Source organism: Triturus cristatus, chromosome 2_2, assembly GCF_964204655.1.
Source record: "Triturus cristatus chromosome 2_2, aTriCri1.1, whole genome shotgun sequence".
NCBI lineage: Eukaryota > Metazoa > Chordata > Amphibia > Caudata > Salamandridae > Triturus > Triturus cristatus.
In genome coordinates, this window is record NC_140582.1 from 86,116,180 (window position 1) to 86,143,646 (window position 27,467).

At 43.6% G+C, this 27,467-nt stretch overlaps 1 protein-coding gene across 1 annotated transcript in view; it reads left to right on the forward strand.

Annotated features, from left to right (window-relative positions):
* The window catches only part of CFAP299 (cilia and flagella associated protein 299), a 1,600,143-nt gene extending 1,572,972 nt beyond the window's left edge, over positions 1-27,171 (forward strand). The window contains exon 6 of the mRNA XM_085643208.1: positions 26,997-27,171. Coding sequence (XP_085499334.1) covers positions 26,997-27,092 — 96 coding nt within the window. The 3' untranslated portion in view covers positions 27,093-27,171. The remainder of the gene's footprint in view (positions 1-26,996) is intronic.
* The last annotated feature ends 296 nt before the right edge of the window (positions 27,172-27,467 follow it).

Sequence of the window (27,467 nt, forward strand, 5' to 3'; positions counted from 1 at the left end):
GTACATGAACATACTATGCCTAGTTGTTCTCTCTTAAAGAAAATTTGATTTTTGACAAATTAGGTGCCGTCTCACACACACTGAAAAATGTAAAATGTAAAGCAACAATATAAATGTCATTAGCCAACAAAGTCACAAACTCGTATGAATGTTTCATATACTCTAACTGCTTCAATGTAAACCTGAGTTCAGAGGGGACCCTCTGAGCATTACCCGGCAAAACACCTGTGAAAACAAAGCGGGAATTTGAAGCTGTAGAGATTGACCTTAGGTGACCTCATTCAAGCACGTGCACACGCTGTCCGATGCCCATGTCTTTAAGGCAGGCCTTTCATGCGCAGGTGTGTCTCACCATCAGATACCCGTATGAAAATCCTACCTTCACCATTCTCCACACAGCCTAGACGACCATATTATCTACTATTTTGTACTAGTGGATGGAACAAACTGCTTGTGCCATTTTTGCTGCTAAACGTGATAGGGAAGGAAGTTTACGCCTAAAAGAAAGTTGTGCAGCTCTGCGAAAAATGGTCTACGTTGATTTAGTAAAGTTTTATATGTGTTTACAAAATTAGAATTCATGCAAGCAAGCACATGCGTTTCTGCTTTTCGATTCTGAAAGAGGTAAAATGAGTGTACTATATTTTTTTATTAAGTAAACAACATTTATGTTCCAAAATAAGTTTGGTTCTTTATTTTTTTTAGCAGAGGCCCATCTACTACCTTAAAACTCTACTAGACACATTAAATGATTAAAAATATTCTTTTTAAATTAAATGCAAAATGATGAAAACATATTTCTGAATTATGTCAATATGGACCAGAGCAAAATCGTTTTGTTGAGTTCCCGTGCAGGCAAGCATGAACATGGTGCAAAACAAATTTGCTCAATGTTTTCTACATAAGCGAGTAAGAGTTGCACTACCACGTAAGTAAATAGGCTAATTAAAGGGTGCATGAGTGAATATGCAAATGTGGGTAATACAGGCTATGGAGCAAAAATACTGGTCCAAATATCTTAAAAAGTACTTCACCTTCAGTTTATTTATCAATAGTTTGATGTGACTGACCTCTGGTATCTTGGTCAATGCGTTAAATAACTAAAACATAACTACCGGTTCATCATTACTTTATGACAGAAAACAACTGGGTATTTCCTTTCCATGAAATGGAGCTGAATGGGGCAATTTTTGACCCTAACATGAGTTATAAATAAAGCCACTGTAATTATGCGGCAATGGAGGACGAAATTATGTGGCAAAGTTGACAAAATAATGGAACAAGAAAAGGCATACTAGGCAGCATAACGCTGCACCTTCTGTGGCAGTAATTGTGCTATTTTGTCATCGGGGCACACATTAATGCTGTTTCAGCAAAAGGTGGATTTCTTTAGTACCGTAGTAAAATCTGAATGAAGTAATCAGCAAAATAAAGGTCCCCGGTTAGCCTTTGAAGAGTGTTTACTTTTGAGTGGTGCTTTTTAAATAATTTATGATCCATTTGACCTAGATACAATTTTCTTTAAATTACAATACACAAATTATGCCACAGGTGGTGGGTTGGATTATTTGGCAAGTACAGTACATCCATAAGTATGCGGAAAAAGCAGCAAGCGTAGAATCACAGAATTCCAGTGACCCTGGTCAGAGGTTATAAAGGCTCTGAATATCATTGTTGCCTCATTCATTCATCCATTAGAGTCATACCCTCCTCCACTACATTCATTTGCATATTCCTACTTCCTCTGCTATTATTGCAAGGAAGAGTGAAGTAAGCTGACATCCTATTTGTCAGTCTTAATGAGAAAGTGAAGAGAGATCTTTGCTTTAAAGTACTGATGGAGTGGGAAGCAGGTGGGGTCGTGATTGAATCGCTGATGAAGATGAAGGAATATCAAGAAGATTAAAGTGGGAACCAAGAAATGTAGAAGAGGCAGCTCTTGTTGAAGGATTATGACTGCTTCAGGCGAAATTATATTTCGACACTCGGGTGCACCGATCCCCCAGCTACAAAGACGTTTTTTGAGGTATTTGAGAAAATCGATCACTGCTTTATGACCATTTGCAACCTTATTTCACTTCCAGCCTTGGATGGAGCACATCTAATATATATATGTTTTGGGGAGGGTAAGTAGTTTTACAGATACTGGTTCCATCTGGACAAAACTGAAGAAGGATTCAATAGGCGGTAAACCAGGCTAATGCAGTGCTTAATTTGAGCCTGTGGTTTCTGGTGCTGGGTCGGCACATCACTTAATTGTCAACACCTGCGCTTGTGACATTCTGCCAGATGGTGGCGCCGTCTGTCTAATTTAGAGATGAGCACAACAGTTGTTTAGTAATTCAATATAGAGAGAAAATGACTATGACCTGCTGCATAAGCCATTCTTTTAGCTTTGGGGGCCTGGAATAGTCTGAATTGTCACCCTTATAGGAGTGTGATGGTTAGTAGTTGTATTGGTACTAATATTGGCAGCACTGGCAGGGTCAATGGGTGGTGCAAGCTGCAGTGTTCTCCTGACGAAGGCCCGGCTGATGTGGCCGATGTTTAGCAGCGAAACAAGCGAAGAAAGTGAGGTTAGAAGTTATAAAAGGCACACTTCATGAATTAATGTTTATTTATGCTAAGTGGAGAGTTTTAAGAGATAAAAAGTCATCCCCAGAGCATGACAATGTGCACAGCTCTTATTAAAAAAAATCTGCCAGTCATGTGACATTGATAATGTAAACCAATAATTTCACCAAAGAATTAAGTCATGACCCGGGAAAATAAAGCCTTAAAGAGGACATTCTCGACTATTCCGTCCTACATTGGGTCCCACAACCCTCATATATTTCCTTTTAAAAGTATACAGAAGTGATTAGGTCATAGGTACAGAAGAGTTCCAAGGGACTCCGCAGAGTACATTTAAGGAAGCCAAGTCCCACTTTGTGAAATATTATTTCGAGAGGAGGCTGCTCTTCACCCTACGGCCTGGAGAAATCTCACTAGGGGCATATCACAGCCCAAAATTTGGGACCCATTTATTTTTGGATATCCCCATCACAACTATTATAAATTCTTTGACATTTTGAGGAGTGGGCTCATCCAGACGTGAGATTTCTTGGGGACGAAGTTTGTTTTCGAAATAACCACGACATAGCCAGGAAAATGATGAATGAAAGTCTCCATGCATTTATCTAGACCTTGGGTAATATGGAAATGGATCCGAATTTCTAACCTTTGAGAATCTGGTGATGAACATTTGATATTTAAGCTTGGCATCTCGTATTTGAAAAAAGCCTTGAGATAGTCACTGTCGTGACGAAACACGTGTCGGCTGTAGTGCGCTTGAGATCAAGATTACGGAACCAATGTCACCAACTACAAACGAATTCCAAGATAACAATGTTTTGAATATGTAAAGGTGTTCCATTGGTTTCTGTCTTAGGAATGTTATCTTAACGTCTTGTTCAGAATCACATACCAAACTTTTTTGATGAAATTAAAAATATTTATACTTTCGCATAAAAACCTCTCTGTGTTGAATTAGTACGAGATGAGAATGAAATTCTGTGCATAACACTGTTTTTCTCACTATTTAAGAATATTACATATGAGTGCCGGGGTACGTGTATTGTTCATAGTATCACAGGGCCACGTTTACGAGGCCCAGGTGTATATGCACCCAAGGTAGTAGGGTGCATTTGTAACCCCTAGTGGCACCATCACTATAAATGCTGTTGTTACAAAAATAAGAAAGTTTGTTACATTACCTTGTCTGATGATGTACTGATTACTGAAGTGCGACACAATCAAACACTACTACCGCTTTTACAATTGTGAAATATTATTTATCTATACAAGTCAAAGATGTATTTACCATAGTAATTACAGGGAGATTTCTTCTGTTGAGATTGGTGGATCTGGAAGACAGATGGCTGCGAACATCTGTAAAAGAAACAGACTGTCACTGGGACAGAATGTTATGAAAAGATATCTCACGTTCGCTCCTTTTTCAAAGAAGATTTAAAATAACTCAGCCACAGTGACCAAGGCCAAGATTGGCCGCCCTTCGTGCAATGCTGCTTGGAGATATGCAGCATTGCTTTGCGAGGAAAGGAAGTACATGGTGAAGTGCTGTATATATCCTCTGCGTCAAATGCCAATGACGTCATTGATCATGGTAGTGCTAAAAATCCCTTGCTCGCTCAATGCTGAACACGATTTATCGCTGCACCATGGTGCAAACGTGAGAAGTGGTGTTTTGTGTATATTTTGTGTTTGAGACGCACCCTCCAGTAAAGCACTCTAGTGAAGACAATCGCCCAATGGTGAATCATGTTGTATGGGTTATTTCATGCCAATTGTAAATACTGCGTGTGTAACTATAATGCCATTTCAACTTTTCAAATGGTTTACAAGCGTTTTTATTTGAACAGTGGCGACTCTTCCGCTAAGGCGGAGGAGCGTCACCCCACTGCTCTCGGAGCAGTGTGAAAGGAAAAATAACATGATAATAACAGAAGTTATTATGATTTTATTTTTAGTATCTTCTGAGCCAAGTTAGGGACTGGGCGAGGCCGGGTTCCCATGACGTCAAGGGGGCAGGAGGAGTGGTTGCTGCTGCAAGAAGTGCGCGTGACGGTTTGGCCAGCCGTCTTGGGCCGGCCAAGCAGTCATGCGCACTTTGCATGGTCTCCACCAGGATGTAATGCACAGCCTGGGTGGAGAACATGCACAGGCTGACAGTCTCCGTCTGTGCGCGGAACCACGGCAGTCTGACCAATCACGATGCTGCTGTCATGGTGACAGCAGTGTTGTGATTGACTTGGGGAGCCTGTTTGCTGCCGGGAGCCAGCAGAACATTGAGGAGGATGAACAGGCTGCAGCGACGAGCAGGTAAACCTTTTTTCCTACTTTCAAACCCCACCTTACCGACACCGTTACGTATGAGCCGCGGTTGCATTTGAAGCTCAGATTCCACAGAAACCCAGGTTGTGCTACGTTTCATTACTTGAGTTGCAGACCTACCAACTTGAAAAAGAAAATTTGCGGTGCCAGAAGGGTGCATGGCTCGGTGGGGGTGGAGCTTTATGCCGAGAACTACCCAAGATGCCCAACTTACTCCATCCCCTGGCCCCATTGACCATTCCCCTCCAAAAAAAGGTGAATACAAAAGGTGGCTGCTGCCCATATCCCTGAGTGTTTCCACAACCTTCAGTTGATATTGGCTGCTTTTACCTCAGACGAGGAGACGGTTTTCGTTGTCGGCCACCGTGTGATATTGGCAACTCACCGGGTGATCGTGTGAAGGCAGCCGATATCTTGTGACACACGGTGGCACCGTGTGAGTTGGCAGGTATGGGTTGATATGCCTTTACGTAGATTATCACGTGTTTCCTGCAACAGGATGCCATGCTGTTTCAGTGCTATGCTCGAATACGTTTTCCACACAAGTATCCTTGTGCGTACAAATGTTAGTCAATGTTTACGTGCCGTGTGTCACGTAGTATCCCTATGTGTCATGAGGTGCCATTGCTAATGTGTAGTAAAGCTGGGCCCACAGTTTATTCCGTAGGGCACCACATATTACAGATGCTGTCCCTTGCTTACCAGGCAGACGTTTTTAGCTACAAAAGCAAGCAGGCTTTATTGATGAAGTCATCAATTTTCAGTATTATGTTTAGTGCTCTAGTGGCGAGACTGAGCATGAACTTATATTTTGAGTATGCTGTAGTTTTGTAAGACTGTATGTATATGAAAGTATGCGCTGGAATTTATATAGCGCATTTGTTGCAAGCAACGAAGCACTGTCCAGCGTATGAATACATTGGAGGAGCCATAGAGCACCTGCTGTGAGTGTGATATGAATTTTGTGAGGGATTATGCAATTGCATTGAGTCCCTTTTTGCATCTTTGTGTCACTGTGCCTCTTTGTTCGCATAACGCTTTCTATACATACATCACTGTGAAGAATCCATCGGCCTGGGTCTGTGCCTCTTTGAACCATGGCTGAGGGTCTGTGGTCCTCGCCCACCACAAACCTTCTGTCAAAGGTCAATGTTGTGCCTATAAACAATATCCTTAACTTTAGTGGGCTGTAAAAGCTATCATCAATGACATTTACTGGACATTGGTCACACTAGGTCCCACACAGTATAACCACGCTGCAACCACAGAGTCGCGCCCTTCGGCCAAGGTAAGGCTGATGCTAATCTGAGGCCTGTAGTAGTTTTAGGCCATAAGCCATATCACTCAGCGCAAAGAAGTCTTCCTAAAACAACCTTGCCCGGCTTCTAAATTCCTTTTTAAAATCTTTTTAATAATTAAAATGTTGTTGGTAAATTTGTGTGGGACAGAAAACCTACCCTCATTGACTCAAATTAACCATAAACCAACTGCACTTTTGTTTGACATCTGCAGGGTAACGTGTGCCCACTGTTTGTGTCCGCTTTAATTGTGATAGCAACATTACTTGCATCTCTGAAGGAGAGGAAGCATTGTCTCCAAGTAGTGCAGCTTTATTCTCAGAAACAATTGAAGTAGCCATCATTACTGCACAGGAAGGCACCTGTGAGATTGTGGTGTGTTGTGTCCCCTTGTGCTACAATGGGAGTTGACTGTGTGCCACTTGTTGATGCAACACACATGTGCCTCCAGGATCTTGTATTTGGTGACCAGAGCTGAAGATTTTCCTGATGAAATGTCTGCAGAATGCAGAATATGGCTAGGACACTTTGCAGTAAAATCATTACCTTCTACTCGTCTCGTTTCGAAGGGAGAGGTGTGGCGCAACGACCAGAGTGGCTGACTCTAGAGTGTGGGGCTCATGGCTCGATTGCCGGCAGCAGCCCAGCTCAGCATCATGTGACTCTGGGCAATAGCTCAATTAATCTCCCCGACGGCCCCAGCACCTTGAAACCTTAGGTGGTGATATGTTCGCGATTTACAAATATGGATTATTATTCTTTATTATTATAAGAGCTGAGACAAAGCTGCATCATTGATCTGAAAAACCTGCAAATGCCCTGGCTCCACTTGCTGCTTTGCCCCAGTCCAATCATTTGTGACGGCAGCTGTCAATCCTAGCTTTGGAGCTCATTAAACCAGATACCATTTTGAGACAGTCACTGCTGGGAGACTCTGGACTCCATGGGCTGGATCACGATGCTGTGTTCTGTTTTGCCCCAACAAAGAGGACATTTTGTGATGAATTTAGCACACACATTAACACATAATATCTCCATGTAACTGCATGCACGACTGCCCTGTCTTCTAGCACCGCAGACAACAAGACATATATTAACCCTAAGAGATTTTGAGTCAATGCACGCGCTCAAGATGGCAAGAAGCAGCACAAGGACCCCTTCTGCACTACCACAGTACCTACAATGACATGATGATACAGCCCCATGCAAGTGAAGGTAACCTTTAGTAATAATGACCTGAGTGGGTGTGTGTCTGCTCTCTGCACCCCTGGTGTACTTTGGTACTATAGAATGGCCCTCAGATGCTGGTACGACCCCTTCGTAATACAGATAGCGCCGGAGTACATGTAGCATGCATTCTCCTACAGTGGCACTGCCTCTGCACCTGCACCATATTATGGAACTGGGCACAGATGCAAAGAGGCCATTAGGAAGTGTACTGATTGTGCACCACAAAGGGGTGGTGCACCTCCTCTCTTCCCCACGATGGAAAGCCCAGCAAGGGGATCTAGAGGGTTTCAAGGACCACTCAGACATCCCCCTGCAGGCCAGTGCAGGTAATCACAGTACTGTTCCTCCTTTATAGTGTAGTGCCTGCACTGTAAAAGATAGAGTAGCTAATTCAAACGCTGCTCTGCCTTTGACTACTGCGCTGCCCCCAGGGCAGCCACATTTTCGTTTCTCTTCCTGAGGGAAGCGCATTATCTATAATGGGACGCACTGTTCTTATTTCACCCGGCGCGCCCTGTTAAAGGTGCACTGCATCACAAACAGGGCCAATGGGCCCAATCTATAGTATGGCCACCTGGTATTTCTTAGAATGGCAAATAACTAAATGCAGAATTGTGATAATCGAAGATTCTCTCTGCTGTGGCCTGAATGTTGGAACCAACTCTGCATTGCCTCACCAACCATGTTTAAAAAAAAATAGTAGAATGATGGCTTTTCTGCTAATCCATGCTTCCTGTCTGTCTCCAGTATGACTTGTTTCGCATCTGGGTTTGGTTTAATTTACGAATTGTACATTAGAAATACAAATTACATACAAAATGAAGGTTTTACTGTACACTACATTAATGCCAATCAATACAGGCCTTGTATAGGTAGAGGGTTGAGTTGGCCTTGTTGGTATTCAAACTCCTGATCTGCAGCTCGGAGAAGAGGTCAGCAGTAAGCATTTAACTAATTGGCATTTCTAATCAGACGCACACTTTGATTTAAGGCTACCCATGTCCACTCACAAACAGCCTGCCCAAAGATCATTATCACACTAAAAGGAAAAACCAATTTGAGTACTTCATGATATTTGTTTAGCTTTTTATCTTTTTGCATAGATTTAGGGGCATATTTGCAAGCCCCTATCGCCACTGAAGCATCACTTTCTTTGACGCTCCGGTGGCGTAGCACAATTTTCAATATTTACAAGGTGGCGCTAACCCACTTAACATGGCCTAATGCCTCATTGTGAATATGCCCCTTTCTGCCAATGTCCTCGGCAGCAAAGGGGTGTGTAATGGGTGTTGCTGTGGGCGTTCCAGCGCAACACCCATTGCTTTTTGACGCTGCCCCAGATTTATAAGGAGGTGTACATCTGTGGCACCACCAAAAACTTACGTCATGCAAGAGCAGGCGTTAGAATGGCGCACAAGGAGAAATACTTTTATTTCTCCTGGTTTCTGCAGCATGCACAGAAAGAGCAAAAAGCCAGGAATGATTGTTTACGTGCAGAAAGGTGTCCCTTCCTGCACAGTAACAATCATTCCCTGCAATGCTGGCCTACTTGCACTATGGTGCAAGGGGGCCTGTGCTGGCGCTAGACAGATAATTTTAGCACCAGCACTAGGGAAAACACAGACGTGCGTTTTAAAACTGTCGGAGCGCGGTGCTGCCAGATTTGGCACAGCTCCAGCCTTCGACATTTTATAGCAAATATACCCCTTAGTGTGCTGCCATATTGAAAGTTTGCTATATTTACATACACTGAAAGGTTTACTGCAATGTTTCTTAACCCCTTCGATGCTCATGACGGAACGGTTCCGTCATGAGCATCGGTTGAGCTGTGCTCATGACGGAACCGTTCCGTCATGACCACGCCCGCGCTAGAACCCTTCAGCACCGCGGGGGAATCCGCGCAGCGCTGAAGGGGTTAATTCTGCCTCTTTTATCTTTTTGCGTTTTTTTTGCCTATAATTTTATAAATCATTCTGCTTGAGTTTTTAAGTACTCTTCCTTCTCTAACTTTATGGTGGATGTTTTTGTGAATTTCTGCCTCCCCCTATCTCTTACACAGTTAAGCGTCTTAGTCTGGCTGACTGATCTATCATAAGGTGAGCCAAGGGGCACATAAGGGAGTTCTTCTGACTTGTGTTTTGGGAAACTAGTTAAAGTGTTCTAAACCTCTGTCTTCTCTTCTCACTGCTGCCAGACCAACTGTTTATGCACAATCTCTCTCTCTCTCTCTCTCTTTATCTGTTACTGTAGCACTGCCAGTGCTTTAAATGGGCCGGTACTCACCGGCACTTCTGATTTTTTTTTGCCTTCAGTACCGGCACTTCTCTGTAGCCAGGGAGAGTACCGGTACCCTGATCCAGAGGACGGCCGGCGCAGGTTAGGTTTCTCCTCCAGTGCAGGGCTGATGCTGCTCTGCTTCCGAGGAGCATGTCGTGTAATGGGTTAATCTGTTTTATTGCCATAAACGCATTTCTCGTGTGTTTTGACATGTGCTTCAGCAGGTACAGGTACAGAAGTCCTTAGGTATGATCATATCTTTCCCTTCGCCCCGCCCCTAGCCCCGCCCACTTGCCACACCTCTATTTTAATTAGTACCTACACTTATTTTTTACCATTTAAACCACTGAGCACTGCCACTCTCCACGCATTTCCTTGCTGTGTACCTGTTTTTCACTTTACATGTAGCTACCTCTTTTCCCACTTTTTCATCCTTTTACTTCTGTGTTTTTACACCTGTCTCTTTCTTTACACCATTTTGTCACTGTGCACAGCCCTCTCTGCACGTGTCCCTCTGCTTGCAACTACCACCCTCTCTTGCTTCCCCCTAACTCCTCTCCCTTCCCTTGCTCACCCCTGCTTCTGCCTCTTCTTAACCCTCCTTTGCACAATTTTCCCAACCCTTTCACTGAAAGGTCCAGCGAAAGAGAGAGTACCAAGAATCTGCCTCCATCTTGTAAAACCCCTTAGGGCAGGCAGGCAGGCCGCCATGGCTGCTGTGCTCCTGCCTATCCATACTCTGGATGCTGGGGAGGCAGGGAGGGAGGGGGGGGGGGGGTAAGAAGTGTTTGGGGAGCAGTAATGAAGGTTAAAGGGGAAGTGCCAGAACCATTGCCGCTGCCCGCGTCCCACGCAGTGGGACATCAGCAGGGCAGCCCTCTAGTGGCCGCCCGTCACAGCCTCCCCCCTCCTTCTGCCTCGTGCGCGAGGCCACGCCCAGGGAGGATATCTCCCAATGTGTGTGAGGTGGAGGCGGGCCGTTAGGGGGGGCGAGGCTTGCCCCCCCCCCCCCTACATAGGTGTCCCCCCTCGCCCAGTTCCTCCTCTGCTTCCTGAGTATTATCTCTTTTTATTTGTTTTGCAGTTTTATATACCCCGAACTCGACGCAAAGGAATTGGAGGCTTTACATGAGCAACAGTTAGATTACATAAGGACACATTCATTTTTTTTGGGTAGGCACCGGGAGATTAAGTGATTTGCCCAGAATCACTGGACGTTTTCGCCGATGCAGAGACTCGAACCCGGATCCGCAGTTCCAAGGTCGGCTGCTCTGGCTGCATACAAGCAATGGCCCTGCCCCATGGCGAGGGCAAAGGTGGCCCTACCTTCCTGCCCGCCTCTCCTGGCAGCGGCGACATGGGCACATAGTGAATGTCTACATGGGGGGGGAAACGTGTCGACAGTGCATAAAAATCACAAATGAAGGGGGGGAGAACAATGTTGCATTCTTTCAGGCCAGGAGATGAAATCGACCCTGGTTGAAAAACGGTGCACAAGTACTAATTATTGGTCCTACATCAAAATAAAGATTTATGATTTGGGGCAGCTGCCACTGAACAGAGTCGTCATAGAAACCGGCCATGAAAACCCCGCCTTCGAAGGATTTCACTTCTCTTGTTGTTGCGAAGAACCACCTCGTCGTCTTCAACCAATGCATTTTGCTGCACAATAGCAATTGGCTGTTCTGCATGGTGGCCAGTTAGCATTATTTTTTGGGTAATCCTCATTGCTGACTATGGCCTTCTCACTAAGGGGCATATTATCAAGGGATATTTCGCCGCTTTTTTGGCACATAGCGCCGAAAAAGCGGCAAATGTTTTATTGCTCGATTTACAAGGACACGCTAACAAGCGTTAGCGCGTGTTTCCTTGCTACTTTCGATCAATATCGCTAATAACATGCAAAGTAGGCGTTCCTCAGATAACATCATGGGGATACATCGCTACAACAGCTTCGTGGTATTTACAAGGTTGCCCCAGACCCACAAAGCGATATTAGAAGTCGCGCTAAGGCCCCATTATCGCAGGATTTTAACTCCTGCTAAAAATACGACTTAGCCATCTGTAAAACGGGAGGTGGATTGCATGGCTGAGTCTAAACCTGCCTATTACCAAGGTTTTCTGTAACGCTGGTAAATTATTGCTGCTTTTATGCCGCTAAAGCATGTTCTCACCCTCTATTGCTGGATTTCACATCGCCTAGGTGAAAAGCGTTGATAATACGCCGCTAACCCGGCGCAGAAATCCAGCGATAGACGGCGATAATGATAATCACGCTAAGCGTGATTTGCGATAATTATCGCATTTACTTGATAATATGCCCCTAAATGTTGTTGCTTTCAGTCATTGCATTAAAGCCTTACAAATGGCGTATTGCTTTTAGAATGTCGTGGCCTTTTAGGCATTGGAAATAATCCTGCTGTAGATGCCTTTATCAATAGCAGGCGAGATATAGCATCTGAGAGGACTGAGAGGTCCTTCGCCCAGCTTTCTTTTAGAAATCCAGTTAAAATCTAAATGAACCGCACTAACTAGTCACATTGACCAACACAAAGACGTGATCATGTTCAAAAGAAAATTCAAAGCACTTGTATGATGGTAAAGCAAGGCGATGTAATTGACTTTCTGGTGCCCTTCCCCTCAGTATAAATTCCTGTACAATGTGTGGGAAACTTTCATGCATACTTTGGTGATAGAGCACACTTGTCTTTATAGATCACTCACCCAGAAAGCAAGCTTACTCCATTCCCTCTGTCCTACATGACTATATATCTGATCACGTAGTGCTATAGTCTGTGAGTTTGCGTCTCCTGCCCTGTGGAGTGATCATAGAAAATAGGGTGCAGCAGAGAACAATATCTACCCTGGTCACAGCCAATGTTCAGTGAGATCTGACCAGCAGCGTAGATTTTGCTGCCAGGTCACATTACTTTAGGTTTTATTTAGAAAGTGGGAGTCAATTGGGAGAGGTTCAAACTACTTCCATGTATCACCTGGCCTTTCGTATACATCACCGATTTGATCCAAAGTCCATCCATACCCAGTGCAGTAGCTTCCTATGTGCATGCTGCCTCCTTCCAGAGAGGACGGGTGAAACAGCACAGCTAGTCGTATTCAATCTCATGAAAATTGACCCTCACAAGATGTGCAAGCTCCAGGCTAGAGAAAGTGCCTGGAGACAGTGATTTATAATACTTGCTGCATTGGCAGTACATACGGTAAATCATTGGATGAAAGCTTCAATTTTTACCTCACTGATATAGACCACGTGGCAGAGCATTATGACACCCTGTGTCAAGCGGAATCTTCATGTGTTTAAACACAGACTTACCTTCTGAGGAGTATATTAATAGGAACCACAAAGCAGATACACAACTGAAAGCGCTACTAGCTCAGAGTGTAAAACTGATTGATTTATTGAGGGTCTTTTATAGGGCATCAATGTGAACTTAATTCTGCCTGTCCATTAAGTGAGATTTTATCAGATAGGAAGGCAATAGAAAATAGCCTTATAGCCCCCCCTAGCAGGCTATATCGGCCATTAAAGGCCCTCTTTAGCGTCAAAGGCCAGAGCCAAAGGCGAGGGCCTTTGACAAGGGATCAGGCCTTTAATGGGCGGTATACTTCAGCAATGGCGGGCTATAAGGCTTTTAGAACACAGGGCAAGATGTTCAAACAAATAAAACAAAGGCTAAGATTGAAATCCCCTCGGGCTTCATGAAGCCTTTGTTCACAGCAACATCTGTGAATGACAACATTGAAGTGTTAGAGCTCTGGGCTTCTGCTGCCCATTAGAAGCCGGAGCACTCCATTGTTTTCAATGGAGTTCCCAACGTTCCAATGTTCTAATATGTGAGTAGGCTTCGAAGTTATGTAATTTCAACCGTTTGCCAAAAGTTGCTTTCAGGATCCCTGAGCCAATGGAATCTGGAGTCATCTTTAGGAAGAGGATTATTTTCGGGTGTCTAGAATTTGGGGGAGGAATCTATAAGTCAAGCAGGAGTGATCACAATGCCTGAACTACACTTTTAACCACACTGAAGAATTCTTAACCCTTTGTAATTAACCTGAATGGAAGGGATGTGTAGCGGGAGAACCAGTGGTTCAATACCGTTTGATGATTGTATGCATGAAGTTATAACTCAGTGATAACCTTCTTCGTTGTGAATTCTCAATGTACATGTATATTGTCTGTAGATATAAAAAAAAATCTCAAGCTACCTTTTTAGAAAACCTCCATTGCTTGAAATCCAGTTTTATAAACTGTATTCTACATTTGGATTGTATTATTATCTATCAGCCATCCAGCAGCCAGCAAACTCTCTACGACTAGATAGTCACAATTCATGATACATTAACAAATGCACTCATTAGGACTAGATCAATTATTTAATGGATAGATGCTACCAAGTGGCTTACCGACCTATCAGTATGAAGGAACACACAGATTAAGTGTTTGATTTACAATTCTCAAGATCATCATAAATTTGTAATCATCATATCTATTGCTAGAAAAAAAAAATATTCTTTGTATGGTCATCTGCAATATGGTTTGGCAATTTCATTTATAACATTTGTTAGGTCCGACCGTTAGAAGCCATCGGTTTCTAAGGTTAGATGAAAGAGTAAGTGTTTGTGTATGGTAGCCCTCAGTATGACATTAGTTCTTAAGAAAATGGTTTCATTCTAACCTTGAGAAGGCAACAGTTTCTAACACACACCAGAAAAAAAATATATATAACTTGAAGTAGTTCCTCAGTTGTAGTCAACTGTCTCAATATCTGATTTCATTCCCCTTATTTAGGGTATCTCAAAATGAAAGCTGGAAAAAGAGAAAGCAAAACGCAAAAAACCTATGTAATTAACTTTTTTGAGTAACGAAAATTGCTTTAGTGCCATTTTTTTGTTACATACTATTCATTACACATTACGAGATTACCATTTTAAATAATCGACTCTTAGCAGATGTTGTAATTCTATGGTGGGCTATTGAGTGCAGAGATAAGCAAGCAATAGCCGCCATTTTGTTTTCCTATTTATAGTGTACCCTTTTCCTGCCAAACAGAGAGCATTAGGTCCGACCCAAACGTAGAGGAAAACTACTTCCTGTTCAATTAAACAGCCATTTTAGGAGTGATTTTAGGCAAGGATCCCTTTTCGTATTCGCCAGAGCATACTACATTTTCCTTGAACTTACACTGTAGACAAAATTAATTCCTTACCAAGGAGAAGTAAAATAATACCTAAAAATAAAACTCTTATTTTTATTCCTTGTCAAAAAATTATTTCAGAAGGTTGTAGATTTGAAATTCAAAAAATTTAAATTGTCACACAATCCTGTAAAAAAGTGAGCGTGGTTTAAAACCCTGAGGGAGCCCAGTGGAGTATCACATATTTCTCTATTTCAGTTTCACCCGAACATGCTAAACTACCTTCGAATGTAATCTACCACATAGACAAAGTAACTTTCTTTCTAAAGATGGTAACTTCTAAGGAAACAATTGCATATTTTTCTGAGTGCAAGAGACAAAGTGAATCAGGCTTATGAACTGATCTGGAGTTAACCATGGATAACATATAAACTGCAAAAATGTGGTAAGAAACTCTTGGGTCCCCACTTTTGGGTCTATGTTAAGTATCCCGAGCTGATCTGGAACAGTGGGAACAGACATGTTGTTTATTCAGTAGTTGGGGTACAAGTTCTGGAAATCACCAAATATTTGCTTTAAAAGCCTTAACTGCCTGAGATCAATTCCATTACTCTGAGCCACTTCACTAGCCAGACATGAGGTCAAGCGTGATGTTGCTTTCCTACTCAGAGACGTTTTAATGCATGGGCAAAGTGAGCTCTGGCCCAGGGCCCCAGGCTTTCAGGGGGCCCCCTGACACAGCCATCTATGTTCTGCAGAGTCTTGCCTTGATGACCTTGAGTAATTCTTAAACAGATTTTAAAAATACAATTTCCTTTAATTTATTTTAATGTGGGTGATGTGTGAGAGACTATTACAGACATTTTGCAGAGGCATGTTGTGTTTATGTTTCATGCATCATCCGTAAAAGAGTTATTTTTAGATCAAAATAGGACATGATGTATGAGAAATGGGAGGGGGTCACTGAGATTACTTGCAGTAATATTAGTGAGCTGCTGCTGGGTTACAATATTGAAAACACACCTCACTATTCATGAATATTAGATGTAAACGCATTTATAATATGGACGAGTGTGCCTGTGCACTGCCAGTGACCTGGCCAAAGAGGGCATAAAAGAGCTGAAATTGGATCATAAATTCAAAGCTGTTCCAAAAAAGGACCCCCAAAATACGTTTGGCCCAGGGCCCTCAAAATCCTTAAGATGTCCCTGCGCCTACCGATCATAGGAGAAGATGTCTCTTGAACTCACCAAGTGCCATGGCAAAGCTCATTTGTGCTATTGTTATTTCTCTGTTCTGCTACTACTAATCACAAAAATACCAAGTATAGTCTGCAATCCGAGGATAGGCTAATATGATGAAAGGTATCTTACCATGTAGGGCCAGGCTTGGTTGTAATTTCACAGCATTGGGGCATCAACAAAAGATGAGAAGTTACTTTCTTACAGTTTTTATAGATTCTATACCATGATTGCTTGAGTGCCAGTTCCTTCTTTTTTCAAGTCTTTTACTGCTCTTCTTTTTTGGGGCTAATTATGAAAATAACATGGCTTTTTGCTTGTGCAGAAGAGGTGTAGCCATTTTGTTGAAGAAGTATTTTGTTTCTTTGACTGGTAATTGTGTTTTCCTTGTTTAAGTCGAATGAAGAGAAAGTTTGCAGTTTTCTATTTACTTATTATTATGAGACAGCATTTTACTCCTTTGTGGTGGTTGTTCATGAAGGTTTAGATAGAGTTTGGCCAGAATAAAGTGATTATGTGGTAAGAAGAGTAAAACTGTACGGTTCTTTGACTAGAAGGCAGTGATCAAGAGTATTCCTATTTGAGTGTATTGGGCTATCCCACAGTTGCTTCACATGATGCTGAGTACATAAATCCTTCATTGACACTGCTAGTGTATATTTTAGAGTTATATGTCAAAACATCTAGTCAAAAAATGTCACCCTCAAACAATCTAGACTGAAAGAAACCGACTTGCACAATAGTGTAGATGTACTTTTTACTTACCGTGGCGATATTGTGCGTCAATATTCTGCAGTCAATAAAATATTGCTGGTCAATATTTAGATTGTCAGCATTGTGCAACACCTGTTGGAGTTACCTATCAATGTATGTAATTTATCTTACAGAGAGGTTTTATGTTAAGATCTGAATGGTGTTCAATGGTGGTAATGTTAGGACTTGGGGAACTGTAGAGAATGTTGATGATTATGAACATGTGTGAAAGCTGAAATCTAGAACACATCCTGAACATAAGTAAGAGTTGGTAAATATTTTTTTTCATGCTAGAAACTGAGAAGTGAGTTGGCACACCGAAAGATATCTTGTCCAAGTCTATCTCTACCTCAGGTGACTACATCATGAGGGAAAGTCTTTCACTGCTATTGGCAAATATCTGGAGGGTCAATCCAGACGAGAAAAAGAATCAATCATGATCCTATAAGAACTTCCATAAGGGATGGTTGATCTAAAACCTTGATTGAGGTGGAACTAGAAAGGCTGTGATATTATTTTATAAACATATCTTAAGAATTCTTCTTGATCACTTTGTTGACTCATTCTCATTTCAACGTGTCAGAACCTCATTCTGAGGGCCCACCCTATCATGGATCCTGCTCCTCTGGGCCAAGCACCCCTCCTGCACCTCACTCTTAGTTGGGTAGAGTAGAACTAGCATTCAAGGCTGTTTCGGGGGGAAGCGCAGATACAGATCAGTGAACATGAACCAAAACTCAACATGCAAGCAGCGTGAACGATAAATCAGTCTCAGTCGAGTACTTGTTTTTATTTAAAATAAAGTATTTTAATTTTAGTGCTACACCTGCAAAGGTACATGGCATTTAGAAGCAATTACACAATCCCCCTTGAGATCGGGCTCTAGTAGTTGCAATGCTATTCCCCTTTCACTAATGACCACAACCAGGGAATATAAACTATAAGGCCGTACTCTGACTTCTTTCGCAAGTTCAGTCATTAGAGTCTATGGGGTTGCAGCACCAATGGTAATGTGTCCCCCGGGGCCCCGAAAGCCCAGTTCATGGCTTACCCACTCTGGCAGTATGGAACCTTTTATCGGCACTGTGAAGTCCTGCCCCGGAGCGGCAACACCTGCCAGGCGTAGGCTCTCTCCTTTGAGCGATACTGCAGGCTAGTTCTAGCGAGCAGGATTGCTCCTGATTCGGCAATTGCATATTAAGTTACTCTTTCCTCTGCGGGGAGGTCTCCTTACTCTGATGGAGCTCTGGTGGTGTCCTTTGATTCTTGGGCCTCCTTCGGTGCAGCTCACAGAATGAAGGCTGGATCCCCCTTGGTCACAGCAGCGGTTTTTCAGTTCCGGGTAGGGCCAGAACTCTTGTCCTTAGCGTCTCCAGTGGCTTCTCCTGGCATACAGGAATGCCACCACAGCACTCACGAGTCCAGTCACACTGACCTGGCGTTGATGTTCCCGGTGGCTCTCCCCTCTGGCGCATGGGGCCACCCACCAGGAGGTTGTGGAGGCGTGGCGCCCTCCACTCAATCATCGATCCTCGGCTCAGACCATGATGGCCCCTCCTGGCACACTGGGGTTGCCAAAACAATCCAGCACATGGGCTACAGGCAGATTGATGCAAGAGCAGGTTCTTCACACCCCAATTTAACAATCGCGCAGTATGTCACTCTTCTCTTTGGGGTGGGGTTGAGGGGGGTAGTCTTGTTGCTCTGACTGGGCTCTGGTCGTGTCCTTTGGTTCATGGGCCTCCTTTGGTACAGTTACCAGAATGCGGGCTGGACCCGCCTTGGCCACAGCAGCAGTTTCTCAGTCAATAGCGATGGCCCAAACCGTTGGCCTCAGCATCTCCGGCGACTCCTACTTGCATACGCGTTCACCACCATGACACTCACATGTCCAGTCACACTGACCTGTCATTGACGTTCATGGTAGGCCCCATTCTGAAACATGGGCTCCCCCACCAGAAGGTCATGCAGGCCTGGCACCCTCTACACAATCCTCACTCCTCAGCTCAGACTACGCTAGTACCTCCTGGCACACAGGGGTCGCCAAAGCAATCCAGTACAAGGGCTATGGCCCGACTGATGTGAGAGCAGGTTCCTCACATCACACTCCTTGGCTCAGTCCAGGGCAGCTCCACCTGTTACATGGCGGTCACCAAAACAATCCAGCACAGGGGCTACAGCCTGGTCCGTGCAATAGTGGCTTCCACATACCTCACACAGGTAGTCCTGATGATAGGTCTCCCCTGGACCTCGCTTCTTCCAATACTCTCTTCTTCGTCACAGGCCACACTAATCTTGGTGAGCAGGCAGGCACTGGTCTTCCAGGCTTCAGGTCAGGTGGTCTTGGTTTCCCTGGGTGATGTCCCCTCACCCAGCAGAGAGACTGGCGGGCCTGGGCTCCCAGTCCTGGTCAGAGGCAGAAGTCTTGTAGAGCTTCCACTTCTCACACAGCCTGCCTGGCTGCCGGCAGATGACAAAGTTTGGGGTATCAAACTCCCTTATTTATAGTCCTTTTCCAGGCACAACATGCAATTTAGTGTCTGAGCCTTTGAAGTTTTATGTTGGGGTTCTTCTTCTTTGAAATGGACATCTTTCCCCTTTCTTCTTCCTCCTGAAGGATGTCTGTCACAGCAGACAGGACTCCAAAATTGATTATCCCACAACACGATTCATGGGTTGGAGTGACCAGAGTTCACACTGGATGTCAGCCACAGTGATATGTGCATCAAAAGGTTATTCCTGGACCCCCAGCCCTACTCTTTATGATTCTCTTATAAGCCCCATGTCTCTCTTCCCAACCTGTGTCCAGGCCTCTTCCTTGTGATTCATCATTGAACCAAAGAGCCCTTTGAAATGCACAGAGAGAGTCTGGCTCTCCCATCTAACAGTGCATGCCCCTCCCAGATTACAGGAATTCAGCAATACAAAAATCTGTCTGGGGATTCCTCCACTCCTCATGTTTTTACCAGGCAGGTCTGGGCTTCCAAAAATGGAACCCAAGGTCCTCCATGTGATGTATCATTGCAAGCACCCTTGCACCCAGTGTACATCCACTGCACATTTAATACACAGCACTGTTATTGTCTTGTGTTATGCCACCAAACGCACAACTACATGCATCAAAGACAATCAGTTGGGGAAAACATTGTTCAGAACTGCATCCTTTCTGTGTTATGCCAGAGTGTGTTATTAAAAACAAACATTGCCAGCATACACACATTTACCATGTGCGCACTGTACCACTTCACCCCTTTGTATTGTACATCTTAAGAGCACACATACACCCAGCACACGTTTGCATCATGGATGTTTTTCCACATCTACTTTATGTAGGCCAGGGGTGAGTTTAGCTCACAGTAGTAGAACTTTTGAACAGGTGAATGAGCCTGCCGGCCTCAGTCCAGTGACGCAGGATAAAAATAACCAGTTCACTACTACTTATCACTACATGGTACACTGCCACCAATGCGCTGGTGTTGCTGAACTCCTGGTGAGTGCAGTCCTCTATGAGGGCAGCACTTTAGGTGCCCCTCCTGGTCCATGAGACCGTCCTATGTCATGCAGCTAGTCATGACCTGTGTTCACTTTTGATAAAAAATCAGCATTAGGGACCCAGACAACAGTACAGTTGGGCACTCGGGGCATGGGTGCACATCTCTTACCATGCACAGGACTTTTCAGTCCCAACGCAAGGCTTGATAACATGCTTGACATATTTGCTCATTTTTGTTTACTTTGTTTAAATAAATGACAGAATAAAGCATCACGATTGATTGTTATTTAGAACATTCAAAACATGAAAGCAACGTAAATATTGTGTAATGTGCAACTTGTTTACAAGTTGGAAAATATGAAACACCTGCATGAAACTTAGCAGATGAGCCTAATCAGTGGCGTAGCAAGGTCAGGTGGTACCCGGTCGGTGCCGAAAATTTCTTGTCACCCGCGGCTTGACAAAATGGCAAAAATATGTGTTTTAAACATATTTTTGCCATTTTGTCACCCCTCTCAGTGATGACACCCGGGGCGGCCCGCACCCACCGCACCCCCTTTCCTACACCACTGAGCCTAATACAGTTGTAAGTGTATATAAAACACACAGGCAGACAGCTTATCACTACTTTGTAACATTTCTTCCCAAGCAATAAGCAGAGTCAGTGGTGAAAGTACTTCTTACATTAGATGATTTAACTCAAGGATTTCGTTCTACTAGTAGTTTACTGTTTTAACTTTCCATAATTCAGCCTGGTTTCACTTCTTATGTAGACTAAGAAACAGATTAGTATTTTGTTCCCAACAATTTCAGGGTTTAACGCACTCACAAATGTGTTGCTGAACTCAAAACTTTGAACCAGGGACTGGGAGATGTTGTGCCTGTGTTGTTTTTGCATTTGTAACCACATTTGCTGTAGCCAATCACTGCAAAATGTTATTTTAGCTGGTGCAGACGTCATCCTTACACATGCAGTGCAAATGTGTTTTTACACTGATTGATCAATGCAATGTTTACTGCACAGTTCCCCAGCAGTGCAAAAGTGCTGCTTCAGCAGTGAAAAGCTTGAAATCTGGCCCTGCAACAGTACATCCCCATACTTCAATGCATACTTCAGATCTATTTTCAGATGCTTTAACCTCCTGAATGTACTCATCATTAGAGAATATTTTGGAAATACAGGCCATACTTTTTGCCACCTTTCATACTGATCAGGGTTATAATTAAGGCTCCCTGTTTTCCGTTTTTACTGATTTTTACAGATAAATACAGACAGAAAATAATTTGTCTCCTTGCCTGTATTTATTTTTAAATATGGATAAAAACGGAAATTGGGTTGCTTTCAGTGATACTAAATACTCTCTGCTATAATTACCAGGCCAATAGATGTGTGGATTGATAGGTAGGGGTTTAAAAAGAAAGGGATTTTAGTTGAGAGGCTTTAAGAGCAGTAGATATGCACAAATGTGATACTGGAATTTGCACATTTGAACACATAAGGCGCATTGATTTATATTCTTCGGATGTTCGTAACACTGAAACCTGGAAGGTATTCAAGCATGAGTTCATATATATCTAGAAATAAATGTGGAAATATACCAGTTTCCGCATCATTTTTTATCACAAAACCCAAAATAAATATGGATAAATACAGATAAAAGTAACAAAAAATAAATATGGATAAATACTGATGGAAATGTAAAAAAATAAAAATACCATAAAACCGGGAGCCCTAGTTATAATTGGAATTTGTTGTTTCAATAAGTTTCAAAAAATGTATTATTTCTTCGACCTCCTGCAGTGATTTGAGGCTAGATTGCGTCTGTAATGCCCATAAGACATTGAACCTGTCATCCCACAGGCACTCTACTTCGGCCCGGGTTATATACTGGTGCACTGTCCTTGTTTCCGCCACGGTGCACCTTTAAGCTTGTGCAATTGTTGCAAACTGGTTCAGTGTGTCCTATTATGATGAATATGCTGCCCTCAGGGGATCTGCATACTTTCGCTGCACTGGGGGCAACACATTCAGTGAAATGAAGAGCAACAGTTTCAAAGCTGCTCTATGTTTCACTTTAAAGAGGGGTTAAAGATTCCCCTGCATTGGAGGGCAGTGAGTGACTGCACCCGCCTAACAGAGGATGTCTGGGAGGTCCATGGGACTTGCTTTCCCCCCTCCAAAAAGCTGCCCTCAAGGGGCACACTGACATATTTACCACCTGTTTGTGGTGCACTGTAAGTGCGCCTCCTAAGGGCATATTTACCTATGTGCCCTGGTGGGTAACAGGGCACAGAGGCAAAGTGACTACCTCATTTGCATGGAGTCATGCCCCATACAAAGGAGGGAATGCCCCTTAGAATAGTACTGATACTACATGTGTGTCAGCGTGATCAGTATTAGAGAAGTGGCAACACAAGCGTCTGTGGCCCCTTCTGTATTAATAGTGCATTGGGGGTGCAAAAAGAGGGCGCACATGCCCGTTGTGACCCCGCGACATTATGTGCAATACAGCCCCTAGTGACCATAAGCATTTGTAAAAAGCTATGGAACTCTTGTTTTATTTGCTTCTTTTTTCTTTATTTAAAGATGTGACTGGCTTCACCCAATTTCAACAGTTGTTCGACTTCACCAAGTTTTGTGAACCACAGACTGCGCCTTGCAGCTAGCACTGCAAAAACGTACATTAAGTGTTACATATTATCTGATGGAAATACGGGTTGCTCTTTAATATATTTGAATAAAGTAATTAGAAGAGAGAACAGCTTTGTTTTTAAAGGAATCACAATCTTACAATATTATGATAACCCAACAAAAGACTAGTACGCGTTTTTTTAGAGAAATGCATTGAAAGATCCTGGAGATTGCTGTTAATGCCCAGGGGCCATATTACATCAATTCCACACTTTCCCTGTTTGTTAAACGGCGCACCTTTAAATAGGTGCACCATGCACGAACAGGGAAAGTGCGCCGTATTACTGTGAATGCGCTGCCCCCAGGGCAGTTGTGAACTCTTGCTGCCTTCGGGGCATCGTATTCAATGGAAATATGAAGGAGCTGCTTCAAAGCTGCTTCGTGTTTCACAGTGCAGTCAGCAAACCCTTGCACTTTCAAGAGGGACAGAGATCCCCTTGCAGGCTGGTGCAGTGAGTGACTGCAGCTGCTGGCAAGGGGATGTCTGAAGACTACCTTTGGAAGGCAAACTGAGAGTGTGTCACCTTTTTGTTGCGTCTTTGCTTCTGCATCCATGTCCATAATTCGACTAGGGCGAAGAGGCAAAGTGATTCTCTCATTCGCATGGGGCCCCATACAAATTAGGGAATGCTCGATAACGATATCCTTTGCGCAACATGTGAAACAGAGCTATCTGTATTACAGAAGGGGCCGCACAAGCATCTGCGGTCCCTCCTTTATTACTAAAATGCTCCGGGGGGCACAAAGTGGGCACACATGCCCCTTGCACCCCTGGGCACTCTCTGTAACACAGCCCCTGGTCTTTTTACAGTAAGTACAGCAGGAGCTTTGCTCTAGTGAGATAGCTGCTGGTCAACTTACTGTATTAATGACTGGGGTTGGAAGAATTAAGGTCTTATTATGAGTCCTGTTTTTTTGGTAGGTAGTGCTACACTCAGAGATACAGGATGTAGTATTTACTGTTTATAATATTACCCCCTATTACATGTTTTCCTTCTCTGAATGAGGCATAACGCACATACAAAATAAGATTTTAGTGCACTGATTACGAATGTTTTACCTATTTTCTAGTAGGTTCCCCTTTTCATATTTCGCAAAGTTTTCTTTGTTAAACCTTGCACCTTCTAGCGTGTATCCCCGGTCTTTTTGCTTTCTGACCTCCTGTTTTTTGCTATGTTTTTGCTGGTTTAGTGACCCTGCACACTTTCTCACTGCTGTTCACTGTTGAAGAACAAGTGCACCTACTGTAATTTATGTTATGGATTGGTGTTTCTATGATTGGCATGTTTGATTTACTGGCAAGTCCCTAGTAAAGTGTGCTGATAGTGCCAGGGCTTGTAAATCAAATGCTACTAGTGGGCCTGCAACACTGATTGTGCCACCCACAGAAGTAGCCCTGTAAAGGTAGCTGAGACCTGCCACTGCAGTGTCTGCGTGTAGTTTATGCAGCCATGTTGACATGGCAAGTGCACCCAGTTGCCAGGGCCTTACCTTCCCTTTTATTACATATAAGTCACCCCTAAGGTAGACCCAAACTACCCCTATGGGCAGGGTGAAGTTCACGTGAAAGTTAGGATATGTACTGGTGTGTGTAACATGTCCTAATAGTGAAATACAGTGTAATTCATTTTTCACTATTGAAAGGCTATCTGCCCCATGGGATAGAATGGGGAATACTTTACAACATCTTACAAGTATAACTTCTCATGGGGACAAGATAGAAAGATGGATTTAGTATGCCTGAACTCAGAATATAAAAATGCATCTTTTAGTAAAGATGATTTTTATATTATGTGTTTGAAAAATACCACTTTTAGAAGTGGGTATTTTCTTGCTTAGCCATCCTGTGTGCCTCTGCTGGGTTGTGGATTGGCTGTCTGGCTTTGGAGTGACAGGGGCTGGAGATATGCATTCTCTTCAGACAGCCACTCGGGGGTCAAGGTGTGTGCTGCCTTTCTTGGATGAATCAGAGCTGGGCTGACTGGGTTGCATTTAGAGTAGTGGGAGAAGATTTCCTTGCACCTGAATAGGCCTGGTCTGCATTGGACAATGCCATCTCCACCTCCTGCTAGGAAGCTGGGCCAGAAAGGACAGAACTGGTTTGGACTGAGCACAGACACTCTCTGCCACAAGCGAACAATTCGAAATGTGGTATAAATATTGGGGCCCAGACCCTAGGATTTTAGAATTCTTTTAGACCAAGAAGACTGCCAAGAAGAAGAGCTGGAGAAGCTGTGAGGAGGAACTACCACTTTGCTATGTGCTTTGCTGTGTTGGCCTGGAGTGACTGCTTCTGTTTTGGGCAGTGAAATGACTGGTCTGAACCTTCTGCAACTTCTTTGTGTGAGTTTCTCCAAGGGCTTGAGGTAGAGCTTGCCCCTTGTTCAAGAAGTCTCAGAAACAGCCAACACTTCAACTTCATATACTGTCAGCACTGGTGATTGTGTTTGGTGCTGCAACAGAAGAGAAAGCAACTCAACACCGTCAATGACGCTGCTGCTGGCTCCATGTCATGAAGACACCGCAGATGGGACCACCACACTGCGCACCGCAACCCTGGTCTCATCTACAATGCCATTTGCCGCCACCACTGCTTTCATCGCGACCCGTAGGCACCGCACTTTGCACCGCCTCGCTTCACGATGCCGCCCTGGTATCCCGACAACACCCCTCCACACCAACATCAACGCCACTGATTGCACCGTGGTTCGAGGGCACCGTTCGTGAGTCACACAATGCACCACCCTCATCCCGCCATGCAGCCTTGGCCTACGGATGCCAGCACTATCGACTACAGTTCCTCAGTCTACAACAGTTCTTCAGCAGCAACGCCGACGCTGCTTGCACCATGACCTGCCAGCACCGCGACGAGCACCGCATCACTTCGCACCGCAGCCCTGGTCTCATAGACGGCACTTGCCGACCGTCACTGAGCCGCTGCCTCCACCTCAACCTGAGGGCTCCACACGCCGCACACCTGCACTTCGCAACGCAGACCCAACTCCTGCCTATGCCGGCACTCCCGACTTCAGCCACGAGGAGTTCGATCTGCAACACGTGTAATTTCGAGGGTCCAACGACTTCGGCACCGACCTCTGGGATCGACACCTGCCGACGCCAGCTCTACGGAGCATTTCTAAAGTTACTGTTTTGCGGGTCTTTCCAACACCGTAGCTTGCCCGTGACGCAGTGGTCAGCCAGAACTGTTTAGATATGTTGTTCACGACATCGTTATAGCCCAGGACGGAGCTATCAACTTCAAGGAACTGTATTTTAAGTCTATTCTCGATTTTCAAGATTTTTGAGAACTGTATTGTGGATTTTTATCGTTTTGGTCTTGTTTGCACAGATAAAATGTTGGATATTTTTCTAAAACTGGTGTGGTGTCCTTTTGTAGTGTTTTCACTGTATTGCTGTTGGTTATGTGCAAATGCTTTACACACTGCCTCTGAGATAAGCCTGACTGCTCGTACCAAGGGGGTGAGCGGGAGTTATTTCCATAGTATATCCCCCTTATATTGACTAGGAAGAAGGGTCCCTACTTGGACAGGGTAACATCCTGTCAACTAGAGACCCCTATTTCTAACAGTGAATGTGTAAAATCAATGGGTGTGCTGTTTTTCTAAAGAATGTCTAATGCCGTTTCTGGCACACACGGTTTTAGCACTCCAATCATGTTTATCATTGGACTCAGAATGAACTCCATAGAACAGGTTTTTATAAAATGACATATAAATATACTATCAGCAGCAACGTGGCGTATTAAAAATATGATTTTTGTCTTTTTTTGCAATGGTTCGGTTATCTATTTGCTGTCCTCCACTTAGCAGCCTACTACTGTATTTGTCACTAAAGTGTTTTGAAAAGAATAAAAACATGATTATTCTGCATTGTGATTTTTTATAAAGCTAAAAACTATCTCTACAGTCTATTCTTTGGTAATAAATATGGATGCATTTCTGTTTTCAGGTTTTACCAGGGGACAATACAACTCGAACACCCATCCAAACTGACCTCTACACCCAAGTAGTGATTTATGACCACATCACAAGAAGGAAGACTTAAGGTCCCTTAAGGCATGACCATTACAATGTGTCCATCATACGACTTGACATATGTAGACCAATAAAGAAGTTAGAAGCAATATATGTGTTTGTTTAATTTGTGTGTTGAGTCAATAATACTGTGGAACTGGAATACTATGATTGTTTATTTAAACGATTTTCCAATTTTGACACATTGGAATATGTCCAGCAAGTGGGATTTGAAGAATACGCCCATCCTATTATTGAGTGTTTTATGAGGATATGGTTTATTATAATATCAAAAGTTTCTCTTATCTAATGGAATCAGCTCGCATGATTGCCCTTCATTGAAATTTCTGAGTGCATAATCAATGATTGCAAGGAACCAGCTACTTTAAATAGTTGAGATAATATT